This window comes from Papilio polytes, unplaced genomic scaffold, assembly GCF_000836215.1.
Source record: "Papilio polytes unplaced genomic scaffold, Ppol_1.0 DF824002.1, whole genome shotgun sequence".
Classification (NCBI taxonomy): domain Eukaryota; kingdom Metazoa; phylum Arthropoda; class Insecta; order Lepidoptera; family Papilionidae; genus Papilio; species Papilio polytes.
In genome coordinates this window covers 29,374-45,401 of record NW_013525202.1, presented here as the reverse complement: position 1 = coordinate 45,401, position 16,028 = coordinate 29,374, and the positions used below count along the sequence as shown (strand labels likewise).

Here is a 16,028-nt window from a genome sequence, read left to right as displayed (position 1 = left end):
AGACTAGCGCCGCCGCAGACGCCGCGGAACCAGTCTCACATGCACTAAACGAAACGAGACTTGATTAGACCTTCTTCTTGTATTCTATTATTTTCTAATAATCTAAGAATTAATAGAAATGAGAAATACACTTGGGAATAGACAGATTTTAAAGGAAATACTACTTTTTGAATATTTCTTCAACAAACACTTTTTTCTTTCAATATTTTTCTTCAATATAATAAGTCGGCAAACGAGAAAGCAGCGCAAAGCGACTGCTGCCCATAGTTATTCCCATTTACAGCAACTTTGTCTACTTAGCAAAAGCTTTGAGGTGAAGACTCGAATTAGGCCTCGGCACACTTAACAGAGACGCCGAATTCCTTCCACATCTGTATTCTGTATTCGTATTTTCTGTCAAAAAGGAGTTTGTATTATAAAATAAAAGTAAATGTGGAATTAGCCTGTACTGACACATATAGCAGGGTGTTAGCGCCGGCGGGGGTGAGATTGGCGAGCACGGGCGCGGCGGGGCCGAGCGCCGCCAGCCGCGCCCTCAGCGCCGCCGCCTCCCCGCGCGACACCAGCTCGCGCAGCGCCACGTGCTGCGCCACCCGCTCCCTTTCTAACGCATCTGTACAACAAATACATAACATGTAAATTATAGCATACTAGCTGTCACCCGCGACTTTGTCCGCGTGGAATTAAAAACAATAGCAAGTTAGCCTGTGTTCTTCCAGGCTTTCCTCTACATGTATGCCGAATTTCATCGAGATCCGTTCAGCAGTTTAAGCTACAAACTCTACCAAACATCCATCCATCTAAACTTTCACATTTATAATATTAGTATGGATTATTATTTCTAACATGACTTTCAAATTTACGAAGAAATTTGTATTTATCAGGATAATTGGCAATTGCTAAATTGTGACTTACGATAGTCTGCGTAGTAACCATCCATACTTATTTAATTTTTGTAACAACAATATAAAAGTCAATGGAATAATTGGAATATAACATCTTACTAATATTATAAATGCGAAAGTTTAGATGGATGGATGGATGTTTGTTAGCGTTTGTAGCCTAAACGGCTGAACGGATCTCGATGAAATTTGGTACAGGTTTAGAGCATACTCAGGAACAACACATAGGCTACTTTTTATCCCGGGAATAGTTACGGTGCCTGCGAGATGCATTAATTTTGTATTTTAATGTTTACTCGATCACTCTGCAAGGGTTCAACATATCTTATTGAAATTTGGCACAGATATAATACAAAGTCCGGAGTACACATGGGATAAAGTTCATCCCCGAGAAATGTCCGGTTCCCGAGGGATACGGAACTATTTGTAATTTATATAGTTTGTATGTTTTCTAATACCACGCAGACGAAGTCGCGGGCAACAGCTCGTAATATTATAAATTCTGTTGTATTTCCAAATAAACTATATAAACCAAACAACAAATATAAAAGTCAATGGAATATAACATTAACAGCAAATAAAGATTCAAATCTCAGACAGACAGACATACGGATATCCGTCCTTTATACTAATTTTAAACATCAATAATATAAATATTTTCATTCACAATAATTCTTGTAACTATAAACAGTTGTATCCGTGAGAAAAAACAGTAAAGTAAAAAAAATATTTAGCGTCGACAGAAATGTGTGTGCCAATGTTTGCAGTCAACATTATCGACGAATTCTAGGAACCGGTTTGTTCAACATTCTTAACTAGTAATTGCACCCGACATATCCTGCTGTATTCATTTAAATACGTAATTTACTTTGCAGTTAGTATTTACTAATCTATACTATTATAATAAAGCGTAAACACACACTTTGTTGCCTAAGATGTCGGCAATTACACCATATTTTTGAATAATTCTTTTTTTAATAAAAAGCGATACATTTACGTCACGCTTTAGGCTATACATTTTCACGCCATTAAACTTAGGGGGTAAATATTTTGGATAAAAACACTAATGTGGGAAAGAGACCAAGTCACTGCTAACATCAAGAAAGCAATGTTGCCATGGTTTGTCATGTCATGTCATTTTGACATTTGCTATCAATATGTTAATAAAATTTTCATAATTTCATGCGGATAAAGCCGCAAGGGAACACCTATGTGAGATATTTATAGTATACGAGCTGTTGCCCGCGACTTCGTCCGCGTGGTATTAGAAAACATACGAACTAAATGAATAACAAAAAGCTACGTATCCCTCGGGAACCGGACATTTCTCGGGGATGAACCTCATTCCATGTGTACTCCAGACTTTGTTTTATATCTGTGCCGAATTTCAAAAGTATACGTTGAACCGTTGCAGAATGATCGAGTAAACATTAAAAAAATAAATTAATGAATCCCACAGGAACCGTAACTTTTCCCGGGATAAAAAGTACTCTAAGTGTTCTTCCAGACTATTCTCTAAACCTATGCCAAATTACATGGAGATCTGTTCAGCCGTTTGGGCTACAAACGCTAACAAAGATCCATCCATCCATCCATCCATCTAAACTTTCGCATTTATAATATTAGTAAGATTATAAGCTATGTAAGATATTTATTATATATTATAATAAAACAAACTGTGCAAATAAGAGTACGGACCAAGAGTCTGTAGAAGTTGAAAAAAAAAAAAAAGATAAAACTCTAAATGTATTCAGATTGTAATACAAAGCCTCATTATTATGCTATTTAAGTTATTTGATAACGTTGTAGACATATCTTTTATTGATGATCTTATCTCTATTAACCAAGCGGAATGAAAACATATTTCGATTCTCATAAAAAATCAAACAAAAAAATGGGACCCACCTGCAAGCATTACCTTTCGGATAAAAAAAGAATTATCAAAATCGGTCCACTAGCGGCGGAGATATGCCGTAACACACATAAAAAACATACAGACAAATTGAGTACCTTCTTCTTTTGGGAAGTCGGTCAAAATTTTATTAAAAACTTAAGTTGGCACATCACGTAAAAGAGTTTAGATATCCAACACGTGCCAACTGCCGTATCAAAGTGCCAATCTAACCTTCTTCCACCCAAGGGTCAGCGACATCTTCTACAAAGTAATAAGCAGCGTCATACGCGTGCTCGGGAGCTGCTGCAGGGGACAGCTTGTGTCCATCAACAGCTTGCTCGCTCAGCCGCGCTTGACGAGCTGCAGCACGGAACTTGCCCAGCATGCTAGCTGGTCAAGGCGTAGCTTACAAGCTATATTGCTGTCTATTCCAATTGAATCTCTTATTTTTTTTGTATTTGGTTGTTTTTGTAGTACCAGTTATCGTCATCATTTGTTTTTAGTGTTTTTTTATTTATTTTTAGTTTTAATATGCACTTTATTTATCATATTTTATCAATTGCCAGTTATAAAACAATTATAAGTTTTATAAGAGTGCTAGAAAATATCCAATTTTTAACGGTTTATCTATATTATAAAGAGGAAAGATTTATATTTTTGTATGTATTAAAATAACTCAAAAACTACTGGGTCAATTTTAAAAATTCTTTCACCATTAAAAAGCTACGTTACCACTGATTACTGAAATTTTTCACTATTTATTAATTTTACGCGGGCTAAGTCACGAGCAATAACTAGACTATACTAATATTATTATAAGGTAAACATTTTTATTTTTGTTTGAATTGAAATAACTCAAAAACTAAACGGCGAATTTCAAAAATTCTTTTACTATTAAAACACCTCGTGAATAAAACACACAGAGTATATTTTGTTAATTTCACGCGGACAAAATCGCGAGCACCAGCTAGTTTTATATTTCGGCTACAAAGTCAATAATTTACTTCATGTAATGCATACCGGTGCGGTCTTCGCAGACGACTCTAATCCTATTAAGGCAATGTCTTAGACGCCACATGTCTACCCACGTGTAACTTGACGTAAACCTGTTTTGCAACTTACATTCTTAGAACTCACTAAAATAATGAAGATACACTGCGGAAAGAAATTTCAATTTAAATACTGAATTCATTGTCTTCATTATAATATTTCCGAGCATGCGGTCGAGGGTTCGATTCCCGCCATTTGAATACTGTGGAACAAGCGTAGAGCGTCGTTGGAATGGTAAATATTACTAAACTAGCATTAACCCGCTACTCCGGCCGCGTGGAATTAAGAAAAAAGTGAATAGCCTATGTGTTCTTCCAGGCTATCATCTACATCCAGACCATATTTCATCGAAATCCGTCCAACCGTTTAGGCTACAAACTCTAACATCAATCCATCCATCTAAACCTTCGTATTTATAATATTAGTATGAAGTATGTTAACAAAAATCTACTGATATTAAAAAATAGATATCGCATAGAGTTATGAAGCGGTAGGGGTTCTGTTTAATCTAGGGACACTATTATACCCGTAAATAGAAACAAGTAACCAGTTGTTTTTTTCTTAAAATATAAAATGATATAAATCTCAGAAGGCAATGAACTGCTGACCTTTTATATTCTCATAAACTTTGAGGAGACACTGAGAAGAAATTCTATTGTTTTAAAATTGTGAGAAAATTTACAATAAAATATATATTTTAAAATAAATATACTAGCTTTCGTCCGCGACTCCGTCCGCGTGGAATTAAAAAAAAACAAAAGCGAATAGCCTATATGTTCTTCCAGACTATCCTCTTCATCTATGTCAAATTTAATCGAAATCCATTCAGATGTTTAGGCTACAAACTCTAACAAACATCCATCTAAACTTTCACATTTGTAATATTAGTAAGATAAGATCTCATTCATGAAATAGGGAACTAGTTTAAATTATAAATAAACAAGCAGTTGCTTGTGACTTCGTCCGCGCTAGGTTTAAATAATGTAGCCCATGTTACTCAGGGATCAAGTATATTTAATGTCGAAAGATATTTTAAATCGCCTATACATACAAAAATACAAATCTTTCCTCTTTAATAGTAGTTGATTAATGATACATTACCATCACGGCTTCGCACTCGATATTATTTTTTTAAATAAATGTTAACAATATAAAATATAGTCTATATCACTCATTAATAATTTAGTATTTTAATAGTAAAGGATTTTTTAAAATCGGTCCAATAGTTTTTGAGTCTATACGTTACAAACATATAGAAAAAAATCTTTATAATGTCAACTGTATATACTATGTTGACAGCGCGCACACCTTTGACTAAACTCTGTATAGTCTCTCTTGCTATGAGCTTATACGGACCGCACATTACTCGATTTTTAATTATGCAAACAAAATTGGCTGCGACACAATCGCACAACGGTTGTGTCAAAAGCCCGTTAAAACACCTACACCTGTCATTACAAATTAATTCCGGAGATAGGACCAGTCTAATACGAACTGACAGTAAGGTCGATCCCGTCGCTAGAATTGTGAGTTAATTCTTATCATAAAAGTAAATATCTATACTCTATACTATTATAATAAAGCGTAAACACACACTTATTTGTTGCCTAAGATGTCATGAACTACAGCATATTTTTGAATAATTCCTTTTTAAATAAAAAGCCCTACACTTACGTCACGCTTTAGGCTATTTTTTTCACACCATTAAACTTAAGGGGTAAATATTTTAGATATAAACCCTAATGTGGGAAAGAGACCATAAATTGCTGCCAACATCAAGACAGCAAGGTTGCCATGGTTTGTCATCGTCATGTCATTTTGACATTTGCAATTGATAATTTGACACATGTAAAGAATGAAATAAAATTTTCATAACTTTACGCGGATGAAGTCGCACGGGAACCGCTAGTTTTAATATAACTGTATAATCAATCAAACATTATTGATATAACCAACAAAAAATAATCTTATTTTAGGGACAAAATAAACTCGTAAACACGTGCACGAAAGACATGTTGCAAGGGCTGTCAACTAACTACAACCGGACCTAAATCCTTATTTCGTTCAACAACACGAAATAACGGCTTCCTTGATCTTTAGTGGGCAATGAAGAACAACATAATTTTTTTACTAGATATTAGTAGGCATGGACTAGATTTAGGGGGGAAGGGGATGAAAGTAGGTCATTAGTTGTATTCCGAGTGATTTTATATCTATACTAGCTGTTTGCGTGCGACTTCACGAGCATAAAATTATAAAAACGTTATTTTATTGTTTACACATGTCAAATTCTCAATTGCAAATGTCAAAATACCAATTACCTTACTATGGCAATCTTGCTTCCTTAATGTTGGCATCAACTTATGGTCTCTTTCCCACATTAGGGTTTTTATACAAAACATTTACTCCTTAAGTTTAATGGCGTGAAAATATATAGCCTAAAGCATGACGTAAGTAGGGCTTTTTATTAAAAAAAAAGAATAATTTAAAAATATGCTGTAATTGCTGACATCTTAGGCAACAAAAAAGTGTGTGTTTACGCTTTATTATAATAGTATAGAGTATAGATTTTTTATTCTCCAGTCTTCCCGCCCGTGCGAAAATACGTAGTACCTACGGTAACCTAAAAGTGTCAGCCCTATCTAGCAGGTATGATTCTCTGGCGCCGAATTCACCAAGGTCATATAAATGTCATATAACTTTTACTTACAATTTTGTTTATAAAAATTTTCCTATCGTCACTACCTGAAGGATTGATATAAAAATTGAATTCATATTTTAAAACGGATATTTCTTAAATGTCAATGTGAATTTATGCTATAAGTAAATTAAACTTGTTAATTCATAACAAGAGTATAACGCATTCAATGAGGTCAAGTTAATTGTGGTTCAAAAGAGGCCGTTAATTATGTATTTCCTGCGATCGCACCAAATACACATAAAGCGTCGTATATGCAAGTCCTAGACAGCACCTGCTGTTCTGTATATTACGTCGACATTCCTCAAATAAGCGAATTGTATTCAGGTAGAGGGTGAGACCGGTTATATGCCGCACCCTTTGCTACAATCGATATCATATACCTAATACCTACTCTAGATGTATATTGCTAGGCTAAGGAAATAATCTCCGTTTATTTTTTGCGTAAATTTTTATTACTTGTTTACAATTGATTGTTTTTAAACTGTTATTTACTCTGTATTTTTGACAGGTGACATTTAGGCGGGAAACGTATTAGTTTTATCGCGTCATATTTAAAAGTAATAGTTTTAAATTAACTTTTAATTTCTAAGTCTACGTTGTCCTGATTTATTAGACAACTTTATATGATTTGTTTTTTACAGTCTCATACATTTCTTGTATCAGACAAACGCACTTAGCGAATTGACATCAGAGGGGTCATCAAACGTCATTTACAACGAATGTCAGTAAAAAGCAACTTTTTTTTATTTCAACGGTTTATATAAATATAAAGTAATAAAAATTATATTTTCGTGTGATATAACGCCAATTATAAGCATGATTGCAAGGTTTTAAATGAACAAATGATTTTCTCTTATACAGAGTCAAAAATGTATGAAAGAAAAAGATTACGTTACTGAGATTACTGGAGGACATATATAATCTTATTAAAAAAAACTGCAATCACTTATAGTGTAGTGTTTTACTTTTATCCTGGGCTCAAAAAAAAATATTATTTAATCTATCCTAACAATATAAAGAGGAAAGATTTGTATGCATTGAAATAATATTACACAATTAAAAAGCTACATTATCTGTGAGTAACATACGCTATATTTTTAATATTGTGTTTTAAAATCCTGCGGGCAAAGTCGCTAACAACAGCTAGTGGATAGATAAAAATATGAGTGATGTACATGTGACATAATTTAAACAAAATGTCAATATTTTTAACACTAAACTAAAAAGATGTATTCACAGATCTAGATATATCTAAAAATTCGTTATTTTATACTCTAGTAACTGCAATAAATTTATATTTTAAACATAAAATGCAAATTTTGTTGTTTACAATTATTTATATCACTATATAACACTGGCATGTAATAAAACAAACACTGTTTAAAAAAAACTGTTGACGTTAAAAATGGCGGGAAACACGCGCATAGCGCGCCACCGCGCCGTGAGTACTAATGTTTTGCAGTGTGGTGCGCGATATAGTGATGTGCAATATAGAACTGATTTATCGACTTTTTGATACAAGTGCACTGTGTGGTGCTTTCGAACTAAAGAAACGATTTTTATTGTCTTCCATACAAATAACAGGTGTTATTGCACGAAACTTTTAATAAAGAAGATTACAACTTAAAAATAATAGATTAGAAATTACATTTACCTCCAAATCAGTAATAAAGTAAAATGAGAGGGAAAGTTGTAATTTATGATATTTGTCGAAATTAATTTTGGTACAATGGCCTTCACTAAATAATAACTCAGAAAGCGTATGTAGTAAACAGTAGCGACAGACTTCGCGCCACTCGCCACATAACCGCATTATGAGTTTCTTATTTTCTAACATATACATACAGGAAATCAAGAATGCTTGAAAAAAATTGCCTGCATCTGCCTAGATTCAGATTTTGAACTGTGTTTGATATTTCTTGATAATAACGAATATTTATCTACTCTCTTTCACCTATTTATTAATATAACTTGGGACTGACGAATGTAAGTATAGACCAGAACCCACACTCAGAGGCCCACATGAGTATCGTCGGAGCATCGAAACCATTAAAATCTTGCAAGGTGACCACGAGAAAAGTTTGTAAACAAGTAGTTTAGACTGACAGACATACGATAGGCATAAGCCAAATTACATTTCGATAGCTCACTAATTCTTGTCAATGTTAAATTGTCTCAAAATTCTCTTCGTACTGTAGCTGTTTTACCTTTTATACCTTACTAGACTTTCGCGACTCCGTCCGCGTGGAATTCGCAAAACCAAAAATAAGTAGCCTATGTGTTCTATACGACATCTAAGCCAAATTTCATCGAGATCAGTTCAACAGTTTACGCTACAAACTCTGAAAAACATCCATCCAACTTAACTTTCGCATTTACAATTTTATGTAAGATTACATTTTTTCCAACACAATTCCACGCGATGGCGTCAATCTTACCGGGAGTTGTAAGAGTACTCTTTGTGATGTTATATGTGATGACCTCTAGACTAAAAAAAAATTAGCTTACGGCTCTAGCACAAAATCACTTTCCGTGTCTATAGCTCACGTATTATAGTTATTATATATTTTCATATACTATATATGTACATAATGTACGTTGTGTTAACGGCCGCGTGGCCCCGTTGTCCGCCATTACGTAAATTTCGTAAACCTGTTAACTGACTTAATTTCGCCGACGACGAGGCCGATTTTACGGCTTTGTGGGATTCCGTGCGCTCGGGCGGAAAACCCTCTTATTGATTAAAACGTAAAGTTATCCAACAAGTACAAGATAATCGATATACGCTTTAGAAAGTTGGCTATTCACATCGCTAGTGGCGAAAAATATTAATTATACTAATATTATAAATGCGAAAGTTTAGATGGATGGATGTTTGTTAGAGTTTGTAGACGAAACTGCTCAAAGGATCTAGATGAAATTTGGTATAGATGTAGAGGATAGTCTGGAAGAACACAGGCTACTCACTTTTGTTTTCTTTTAATTCCACGCGAACGGAGTCCCGGGCGAAAGCTAGTCTACTATACATATAGTGAAATTGGTGCGTATATTTGTAATATCGAAAGAAAAATTCCAGATTTCGGCAAGATGATGTATTTGCTGATAACGAATATCGTATTTTTTTCTCTATCTGTCTGTCTGTCCTCAAGCCGCGTTTATTCCGGGTAATCTCCGAAACGGCTGAGCCGATTTCGACCGGACTCACTGAAGGGTAGCTGACGTAGACGGGCATATTATAGGCTACTTTTTTATCTTAATATTGCATGGACGAAGTTGCGGTCAACAGCTGGTAAATAATAAATTGTTAACGTTCCGTACCATTTTTGCAAACTAGTAACTCTAAATCGAATCTTAAGTTCCAAATAAAAAAATAATCCGGAACCCGATAGTAAGTTAAACTTTATTGGCACTCGACCAACGCATATGTGCGGGTCCTTACTCAAAACCAAAGCGATCTCTGATGCATGACTCATCGCATATTGCCCAATACAAGATAATGTGTCGATGACATTTTATTGCTTTGTTAAGACACGTTTAATGGACCTCACGGAGTATCGATTAATTCAGAGAACGCTGCACAAGAAATCTGTATTAATTTTTTTTTTTATAACATAAGGTGGCGAACGAGCAAACGGCCTGTAGACATCCGCAATTGCAGATGCGTTGCCTACCCTTATCCGACGGAGGAGGAGACGCACATAAAGAGGACATTTCCCCTTCCTATGCATCTCCTCCACCGTCAAATCCACTTCTTCTTCCCATCCTGTCCTTATAAGAAAAGGATGGTAAAGAGTATGGGACCTAAATTAGGCCTCCGGCACCACACTCATTAGACGAAACACGGAATTGCTTCCATTTCACGCCTGTCTTCTGTGTGGTCGTGGTATTACATCGGGCGTGCCGGCCCTGCAGTGCTAAGATTTTAAAGCGGACACTACCACTTAAAAACTACTAAACTACACTAATGTTGCTAAGTCTGTTACTAGAAAGTCTAGCTCTAATCATTCTAATACTGGTTTTTGGAAGTTTCCATTTATTTTGTCATTACGTAGCAACTCATTATTTGACTAACCTAAGTTTCAACAAAACTCAAAAAAAATGTAGTTCACGAAATTATCGAACCAATAACAATAACGAATGGTAACGTAGCTGGGAAACCAATCACTTATAATACAAGACAGTCTACGTTTAAGATGTCAACCATATTTTTTCATCATTTATAAACCAACGCTTGCCACGATCCCATCTAAACTAAAGTGACGGTTGAAGGATGGTACGCGCTATTTCTGTAAGTACCGATTCACACTGCTCTTGAAGACACCCACGTTATAACTGGACGGGAAACGCCGTTAAAATCCATGTTTATTGCTGCAGAAAAATTCAACTTCACATCTTAATCTGTAATGTTATGTGCGTCTCATTCCTTATTTCCTAATGGTTCGATAAGTCACATTTACCTCTAGCTTCTCTAAGTTCGTTCGCAGCGTGTCTGTGACAGCCGCGTTCAGCCAAAGCCAGCGCGGTGTCGCCCCCAGCATCCGTCAGATCAGGCCGCGCGCCAGCTGACAGCAACGCGCGCACATTCTCCGCGTGCCCGCGAGCCGCAGCTACGTGCAGCGCCGTCTACATGACAAATATTAAAACACAAATTTAACAAAAACGTTATAAAATTTACAAGACGCACCGAATTAGTAGTACCCATTGCAACGGTAAAGTGCACTCTGGCGGACAGGGTTACTAAACTACAACCTCCGATGTTGATAAGGAAGTGACGACCCTGAGCCAAGGCCTTACTACACAAGTATTATAAAAAGTAATACGACTTCTTACTTCTATGGTCAAAGGGTGGATTCAAAAAAGTATGTTCAGTCTCCCGTATGTCTCAAGGTCATGTGTGACTGGAGGGTTGCTTGTTATGTCATAACTAATGTCGTGTCTAGTGTAATAATAAATTTATTTGTATTAATTATTTTGGCTACAAGTGTACAAGCGTGCGTAAGTATACACGTGCGTAATCTGTGCGTCTACAAGCGAGCACACGTGAAGTAATAAATATTGCTTTGTTTCATCACTATAACATAATTATATGTGTATTTATAAATATAAAAACAAAGAAATAACTTAGTAAAATAGTGTTATGAATCTTTATAACAAATAAAATATAACATATTGATGGAGCATTTAATTATTTCGTTGAGCAATACATTTCAAGCAATCACACGCCTACAATAAGTAGGCGAGACTGACGCAAGACTTTCAAATTAGTTTTTAAATAATCTCTGACAGTACAGAATCCCACATCGAAGTTATCACTTCTAGACATTCTAATCTTTATCTAGACAGTATTATTATTGTATTAACTAGTAGCTATAGCATAAAGCGTACCTTGCTGCCAGTAGCGGCGTCGCTTACTGCATCCACGTCTGCGCCCGCGGCCAGCAGCGCGACGAGGCAGGCGCTGCGCTCGGCCAGTGCAGCGGCGTGCAGCGCGGTGCGCCCGCTGGCATCCCGCGCGTCCACTGCCGCGCCTGACGCCAGTAACTCCCGCAGCAGCTGCTCGTTGTCCCACAGTGCTGCCTGACACCCATCAGTTCAAGCTATATGCTGTGCTAAGCTATGTGCTGTCTAATCATGCACATCATTAACCTCTACAATACAGAGGTTAGTTGTTTATAGTCGCTGATCTGTGACGTCATATTATTGACGAATACAGGGGCGTAGCAAGGGGGGACTGGGGTGGGGTATAGACCCTTGTGTCTTGAAAAATGTTATATAGGTTTGAAAACAATTACAAGAAAGACCTAGGTCATCAAGGTTGTTAGTAGCTGCTATGAAGACCACTTTGTACAACCAACAATTTAGGTAGGACTACTTGTGCCTTTTTTGATGAAAAAAAAAATTCTGCTATAACTAAGTTGCAGATGTTTAGAAGTTTCTCTCATCATAGTACTTATGACAAAGTTTATTAAGAATGTTTTTAATATGTAACTTTTTAATTACAAAACTGTTAAATTATAATTTTGTCTATGGTTTGTATTATTTTATTTAATGTTATTCTGTTTCTGTTTTAATATATCCTTAAGCAAGAACAGATAAAATAAAAAACTAAAAATGTTCAATTACACAACACCCTGTGAATGACCTTTGGGTCTTTTTTTGAAATTGATTTGAAACCTTTATCATTGTCTTTAGCACATGTTAAGTGACTTTTGCTGTTAACTTATGTGACTGGTTTTTTACTGTTTATACACATTCTGAGATAATTTAAAATTAAGGATGCAAAGAATTTCATGTATTACATTGCTAATAAAATTATTTTACATTCTGAGGTGAACAACCTTTAAATCTAAAGGTTTCCTTTAATATTTATAAGAAAACTAAAGCATATGAAAATTTGATATATCCATTTCTATGTCGATTTATTGTGATTTCTTCTGACTGTTTAAAAAAAATCAATTTTAACATAAAAGTTCTCAATAAAATAAAATAGTGCTAAACCATAAACATTATTTTTCATTTTATAAAAGTCAAAGGTCCATTATATTTGACTGTAGACATAAATAAATTTAAAAAATTTCGCACTTAACCAAACTACAGAAAAGTATAAAATATTTATGCATATATTAAAATTAAAATAATAATTTAAAGTTGGATAGATATTTGCTTAAGCGTGCATATTCCTAGAGCTTACAGCCGCAATTTAAACTATATTCATTGTTGTTTTGTCAAAATATAAACAGTTTCCCGAATAATCTGTATCTAAGTTATAAATTATTTTGAACCTATTTCCGACAGTACCTGATGCAGCAGCCGTCCTTGGAAATTATCCTCATCTGGAGATAAATCCATCACGATCGATTTCAGTCCAATTCCGACACAAATAGTCTCATTTCCGTAACTAAAATCCGTTCAAGCGTTACAAGAAATTTTTTGCCACTGTAACATCGATTTATAAGCGCTCTATTAAATGTATCGTCCCTCCACCAACCAAGAACACCTTAAAGTTCCTCTCCAAATTCAAAAAATAAATTCTTACATTAAATTTGCATAGCATTAAGTTAATATTGTATTTAAAATATAATCAAGAATATCGATTTGAATGCGAAACACTGAGAAATGACAGATGACAGATAACATATGATTGAAAGATTGTTTTTTTTTGTTCGGATACTCGTTCTGTTTCCCAAAAGAAAATATCTTATTACTCAAGAATTTTTTAATAAATCAAATTATTTTGAAGTGTAATAAAAACCCTACATGTGTGAACTTATTACAATCGCCCTCACTAGCACGAATGGCAAACGGGAACACAAGTTATAATTCATTTTTCAAAAGGTTAAGAACGCGGAACAGTTAAAAAAGAATAAAGGAAAACTGAAAAGTGATAACACCATGAAATGTCAATGTCATTATCAGTTTTTTCCCATTCAAAACATCAAAATATAGGTTATATTTCATCATCCTTACAAAAATATTATTTAAATTGATAATTTATGAATGAAAATTAAGACAAACAATAAAATGCCACCATCAGAAGGTCCGGGTAAAGAACTCGACGAGAAATGCGAGGAACTTATTGTTAAATATGTATCAGACATAAGAAATGGGTAAGTCGTGGCATAGCTTTAGATATTACTTAAAATGTTCTAATATATAAGTTCATAATATTTCTATACTACGCTACTATCACCACGTTTCTACCAATTTTTATGTTAATCGTATATCTAATTCAAAGGTATTTTATTAATACGATGTTTGTATTTTGAACAGAAAGCTAGAGGGATCTTTAAACATAGCAATGGCTACTGTTTCACTGTTAGAGCAGATTGTAAGTGATTCCCAGAACCCCACTGCTTTGTAAGTATATATATTGTTTACTTTTATTTAATGATGATAGACCATCAAAAAGAGATATACAATGGAACTTTATGGCATGGAAGTGTGTGTCAGTGTTATTTAGGGCTATCTTAGTCAGATATATAACAATCATATTGAGGATTTACTCAAAATGTTGGTATTAACAGCACCAGAAACCAACATGCATTGATGCAATGAAAGTCTTGACACAACACACACATCCTTTTGTTTTTCCCTTGATTTTACTAGTAATAGTAAGCTTTATTTAATTCAAACTTATATTATTTTATGAAATAGATCGGAAACACAATAGTCCATAGGCTAATTAACTCAATTTCTTATTTCAAGTGTAAAAAATGTTAATATTTCCAGTGAGCTATGCAGTACAATCCGTGCAGTGGGGCGGCAGATATTACGCGCGCTGCCGCAGGAGCTGGCTGCTGCTAACATGGTACGCCGCGTGCTGCGCGCAGTCCGCGATGAACAACCGTCTAATGCTAACCAGGTATTCAATATAATAAACCGATGTTGATAGTCTACTGTACTGGAATCTTACTACTTACTAATATTGTAAATGAGAATGTTTAGATGGATGGATGTTTGTTAGAGTTTGTAGCCTCTACTACTGAACCGATCACAATGAAATTAGGTATAGATGTAGAGTATGGTCTGTAAAGAACACATAGGTTGTTTATTTTTGTTGTTTTTTTTAATTCCAAGCAGATTAAAGCGCGGACAAAATCTAGTCTCCACTAACTGGCATTCTTTTCACGATTTTTATACTTAGCATGGACAAAATTATCTGCAAATGCTTGTATGTGATGGCATTTTGACGTTATTCCAGAGTGGTGAGGGTGCGGGGGAGTCGCTGCAGCGGCTGGTGTTGGCGCCGCACTCGCTCGCCGCGCCCGCTGACAACAAGGACCTTATTGAACCTGTCAGAGATTTCATCGCTGAGGTAACTCACTGTACTGTTCCTTTGCAACTTTATTCACATATTATGACAACTTTATTTTATTGCTTACTTAATACTGAATTATGAAAATTTTATTTTAATGTTAACATTTGTCAAATTTTCAATAGCTAATGTCAAAATGACATGACAAGACCAACCTTAGCAATCTAGCTTCCTTGATGTTGGCAGCAACTTATGGTCTCTTTCCTACATTAGGGTTTTTATCCAAAATATGTACTCACTAAGTTTAATGGCGTGAAAATATATAGCCTAAAGTGTGACGTAAGTGTAGCTTTTTATAAAAAAAGAATTGTTCGAAAATAAATTGTAATAGCTGACATCTTAGGCAACAAAGAAGTGTGTGTTTACGCTTTATTATAATAGTATAGAAAGGGAGGAAAGAATTGTATTTATTTATTATTTTTAAGTCGCAGACGAACATCTAGTAATCTATATTCATATATTATAAAGATGAAACTTTGATTGTAATGAAATAACTCAAAAACTACTGGGTATTTTGTCAGTGAGTAACATAGGATATGTATTATTTTTTTTTATTTGCACCCATTGAGCGAAAGCTAGTATAGAAGTAAGATATGTGTGAGTGTAGTTACGCGGCGAGCTGGACGCGAGCACGCAGGCGGTGTGCGAGCAGGCTCGCGAGCACGT

General features: G+C 35.0%; 2 protein-coding genes across 2 annotated transcripts in view; one reads left to right on the top strand and one right to left on the bottom strand.

Annotated features, from left to right (window-relative positions):
• Nucleotide 1: 1 nt before the first annotated feature.
• On the bottom strand, nucleotides 2–13,658 carry LOC106101216 (ankyrin repeat domain-containing protein 65-like; the record flags this gene model as incomplete). Its single annotated transcript, XM_013280375.1, has 5 exons — nucleotides 13,346–13,658; nucleotides 11,933–12,124; nucleotides 11,005–11,170; nucleotides 454–613; nucleotides 2–44 (listed from the first exon to the last, which is right to left on the bottom strand). Coding segments are annotated over exons 1-5 (612 nt in total), but the record flags the coding sequence as incomplete, so codon positions are not given.
• A 336-nt stretch (nucleotides 13,659–13,994) lies between these two features.
• The window catches only part of LOC106101215, a 26,191-nt gene continuing 24,157 nt past the window's right edge, over nucleotides 13,995–16,028 (top strand). The window contains exons 1-5 of the mRNA XM_013280373.1: nucleotides 13,995–14,154; nucleotides 14,318–14,404; nucleotides 14,777–14,909; nucleotides 15,249–15,362; nucleotides 15,970–16,022. Of these exons, the coding sequence (XP_013135827.1) occupies nucleotides 14,045–14,154; nucleotides 14,318–14,404; nucleotides 14,777–14,909; nucleotides 15,249–15,362; nucleotides 15,970–16,022 (497 nt within the window). The 5' untranslated portion in view covers nucleotides 13,995–14,044. The remainder of the gene's footprint in view (nucleotides 14,155–14,317; nucleotides 14,405–14,776; nucleotides 14,910–15,248; nucleotides 15,363–15,969; nucleotides 16,023–16,028) is intronic.